We start from the raw sequence: 3665 nt of genomic DNA on the forward strand, positions 1-3665 counted from the left end.
AAATGGACTAGGGACTAATATGTACCCCTGAAAAGGGTACAAATTTTGTCTCTAATGGGTACTGCCCCAGTGACAAACAATTTGTACCATATGATGGCAAATTTGTACTAAAACAACACAAAATGGTCCAAACATATTTTATTCAGTTTATTGATTTGAAAAAGTTATTAAAACATATTAAACAATCAGATTTTCACATTTATAAATCTCTTCTTCAAACATGTCTCGGGGTGACATATAACTTGTCTTCAATATGGTACATATCAAGGGACTGAAAGTCCATTTCTTGTCCTGGTTTGATTACACTCCATTCCAGATCAACACTGACTCTGTATGCATGCAGGTGTGAATCATAAACAGTTGGGATAAGAAGCTTTCCACACAGAAACCACAGTGTGTTAACATTTAAAATATATTTGATCATGAAAAAAAGAGGAATATCCTCTGCATGCAAGTAATCAACAATGAAAACATCTTTACATGCATATTTTACACTGTCAACAAAGACCCCTGAAACACGCTGCATGTTTTTAAATGCATTCTCACTTCCTTGTATATCAACAAGACATCTTTGTAGCCCAAGTGGGAGCGATGAAAGTAGGGTATGTGTACTTGTCCCTATCACGATCTCAAATTCATCAAGAACGTTGGTTTGAGAAAATGAGAAAACAACACATTTGAGAAAATGTTCCGTGTGCTTTCGGTACACATGACGCCTGTAAGACTCATACAATGTAAAAGATGTCTTACAGCCATTTAGTCCACAATTGATATTAAAGTTGGATTCATGTGCATGGATAAGACTAACATGTTGAATCAGTTTCATTAAGGTGAAGGTGGTTCTTCTACACTTGGGACATCTATATGGTCGAGGCATATTTAGAAGAGTAGATTGATTGTTCTGGTAATGGTGACTGGAAGGGCCTTGTCACCCACCTCAGTAATGTTCAGTATAGTGCGTTGGAGAAAGGTCAGCGTCTTCTTCAAGTAGGGTGGGTAAGCCAGGTTGAAAACAAAGTAGGCACAGAAGGCTGCAATTACCCCCTCTTCAACTCCTGTTCCTTGGCACAGATCCACACCATCCACCCTGACTGAAATGGGAACCTTCCTGGCAAAGGCCATTTTCCAGTCACTGTCTCCCAGTTGTACAGTTGGATAGGGACTCCAACTAACACGCTGCAAAAAATGTCAAAACAGTGGTGAAACAGATTAATTAAACAGATACAGCTTCATGATCAAGTTTTAAACCTTCATAATTTATCCAAAAATATGAAAGCATAGCGATTAGAAAAGCACTTTGTAAATGTGCTTTGAAACAGAAGGGCTATATTACCTGTCCTACTGAAATGAAGTGGTCCACCTTTTCTTTAAAGATGAGGGGAAGCAAGACTAGCGCTGCACGAAAGTCAACTTCTGTAAGAGACAATGAAATGTCAGCTTAGTAGATCTTAGTAAATTAACATTAATATTTTTTTAAGTAAGTGAGTTTAAAAAAAACACTAATTACTCGTAGGCACAAAAAGAACATAACAAAACATAACAAAAGAAAATAACAGGAGAATACCTGGTAGTTGTTCTGCCAGCAGTTCCTCCCTAAGTTCAGAGTAAATTTTGGCCAATGTGGATTTTCCTTCCACCAGCTTGATCACTTTTGGTACTATGCAGGTAAAGCCCTCTTTCAAGCGATGGCACAGGTTCACAGCAGATGGATGGATTCTGTCAACCTCTTCCCACAGCTGAAAGAGTTAATAGTAAGGGGAAATTCATTGCTCATTTAACCAAGTAATCTAAACATTCATGCACAAGGCCAGTAAAAACTAAAAACTATGGCATTTTAACTGTATTTCATAGTTACATTAGTTTTTAGCATTCCAAGTGATATGATTTTGTATCACTTACGCCTGAAGGTGTTCCCAAAAAAGGGTATTTCCTCAGTACATCCTCAACTTTCATGCCATCCGTGATCTCTTTTCGACGCCATACAAAAGTGCGCTGCATCCGGTCTTTGACCACAGAGTTGTCTGGTTGTATCTTTTCATACTGCATATGTAGATCATGCACATGCCTCTCAATAGAGGTTGCATCCTCACCAATTACAGCAGGCACCTGCTGGAATAAAAAAAAACACAACAAACAAAAACACCAATGGACCCCACAATGTAAGTCAGCATAAGAAACCTGTTGTTGACAAATAATACAAACGAATTTCCATTTGTGCACAATAACTTAGCTACATGAATCCACCCACCTCTGACACAGGTCTGGGACAGGTTCCTGCAGTTTCCGTGGACCTTCTTGACCCTCTGTTCCCAAATTTTTCCTTACTTCTTTTCACCTCATCGTTGTGAATCAAAGGTGCACGCTCCGCTTTGAATTTGCGTTTGAGGGATTGATGCCAGGTATCCTAATATGAAAAAGTAAAAGAATGATAACTCAATTAAATGTAATTAGATTAACATGCAAGCATTACTGAATTAAAACATTGTAACTTACATAGCCATTTCCCTCCATATCTATGAGAAAAGGGTACTTCATAATAAGTGCTTTAACTACTTGCACATATTCTGCATTAGTAGGATACCTGTGATTAAAAAAAAAAAAATAGTGTTATGAATACTTTGCCATATAACCACTGTTTAAAAGTCACAAGTGTTAATTTTCATCATGGATGTGCCTTGATCTTCCTGTTAGGAGCAAATCTGCCTCTACAACTCAACAGTTTGAAGTATATACTTAAAGCACTGACAGTGACACTATAACAAATATATGGGCTACTTCTAAATTGTGGACATTTATGACTCACATTGTGTATTCTAACATTGCTTCATGGAGAACGCGAATTATCTTATGTCGATCTCTGGATGACTTCTGACATGCTTCCTTGTTATCAAGCCTGGTCTGAATGTCTCTAGGAAACGGAGGAATCACGAAAACAGCAGGAAGTCTCCTATTTGCCTGATTTCTGACATAGGATGGGAAAGGGAGAGGAACTTATGTTACCAACACATTAGTAGTGGAATATGGTATATTTAATCTACCAACAATCTTGTATAAATTTGAGATGGAGCCAATCAAGTGTCAGTCAAATATTACTTATTTATACAAAACTTACCTCTCTTCAGCCAAAGGTTGTACATAAAACTCTTCAGGTATGGTTGTAAAGTTAGTGTGACAACGTCATCCTTCAGCTCCTTAACAAATTTGTTGAATTTGGCCTGTTTTTTAAATGATCCAGAAAAAAGGAATGCTATCATGTTGTCTGTCAAGCCACACTCTATTGTTTCTCCATCCACTTCATTGTCTGAAAACAACAGAGGAGGGAGGGAGAGACAGTTATTTTTCAAAGCATAAAATGTAAACATTTTAGGTGTTTCATACAATACAGTGTACAATGGCTTCTCTTTCTCTCATCTTCCTCACCCTCTCTCTCTGCCTCCGTCCCCTCAGCTTTATCAGCTGTGTCTCCCTTACTAAATGTAACCTTTACCTGCTGTTCTTTTTATTAAGTCTATCAGTAGAGTAGAGACAGTCATTCATGTAAGGTAAAGTAAGGAGGCAGCGCGCCGTGGTCGTGGTTGAGATCCACACAGCGCGCAGCAGCTTTGCTGTCATGGCCCAAAAACGTGCGCGTTGTTTAAAGATCTTGTATTAACCGTAGGGGCTCT

The 3665-nt window shown here is 38.3% G+C and overlaps 1 protein-coding gene across 1 annotated transcript; it reads right to left on the reverse strand.

Moving 5' to 3' along the window:
* Window positions 1-276: 276 nt before the first annotated feature.
* Window positions 277-3118, reverse strand: LOC114430270 (uncharacterized). Its single transcript, XM_028398588.1, has 8 exons — window positions 3113-3118; window positions 2804-2962; window positions 2494-2581; window positions 2249-2404; window positions 1900-2106; window positions 1565-1736; window positions 1334-1413; window positions 277-1176 (listed from the first exon to the last, which is right to left on the reverse strand). The coding sequence occupies exons 2-8, from the start codon at window positions 2818-2820 to the stop codon at window positions 880-882; spliced, it is 1017 nt and encodes a 338-aa protein (XP_028254389.1). The 5' UTR covers window positions 2821-2962; window positions 3113-3118; the 3' UTR covers window positions 277-879.
* Between the last annotated feature and the right edge of the window lie 547 nt (window positions 3119-3665).

The sequence above is a fragment of the Parambassis ranga genome, unplaced genomic scaffold (assembly GCF_900634625.1).
Source record: "Parambassis ranga unplaced genomic scaffold, fParRan2.1 scaffold_22_arrow_ctg1, whole genome shotgun sequence".
Classification (NCBI taxonomy): domain Eukaryota; kingdom Metazoa; phylum Chordata; class Actinopteri; family Ambassidae; genus Parambassis; species Parambassis ranga.

Bases quoted from the DNA above. Each gene is read 5' to 3' on its own strand.
- LOC114430270 (XM_028398588.1), bottom strand. The intron at 1,737-1,899 runs GTAAGTGATACA...TAACTCTTTCAG, and splicing joins TTTTGGGAACACCTTCAGGC to CTGTGGGAAGAGGTTGACAG. The intron at 1,414-1,564 runs GTATTCTCCTGT...TGTCTCTTACAG, and splicing joins GCTGGCAGAACAACTACCAG to AAGTTGACTTTCGTGCAGCG.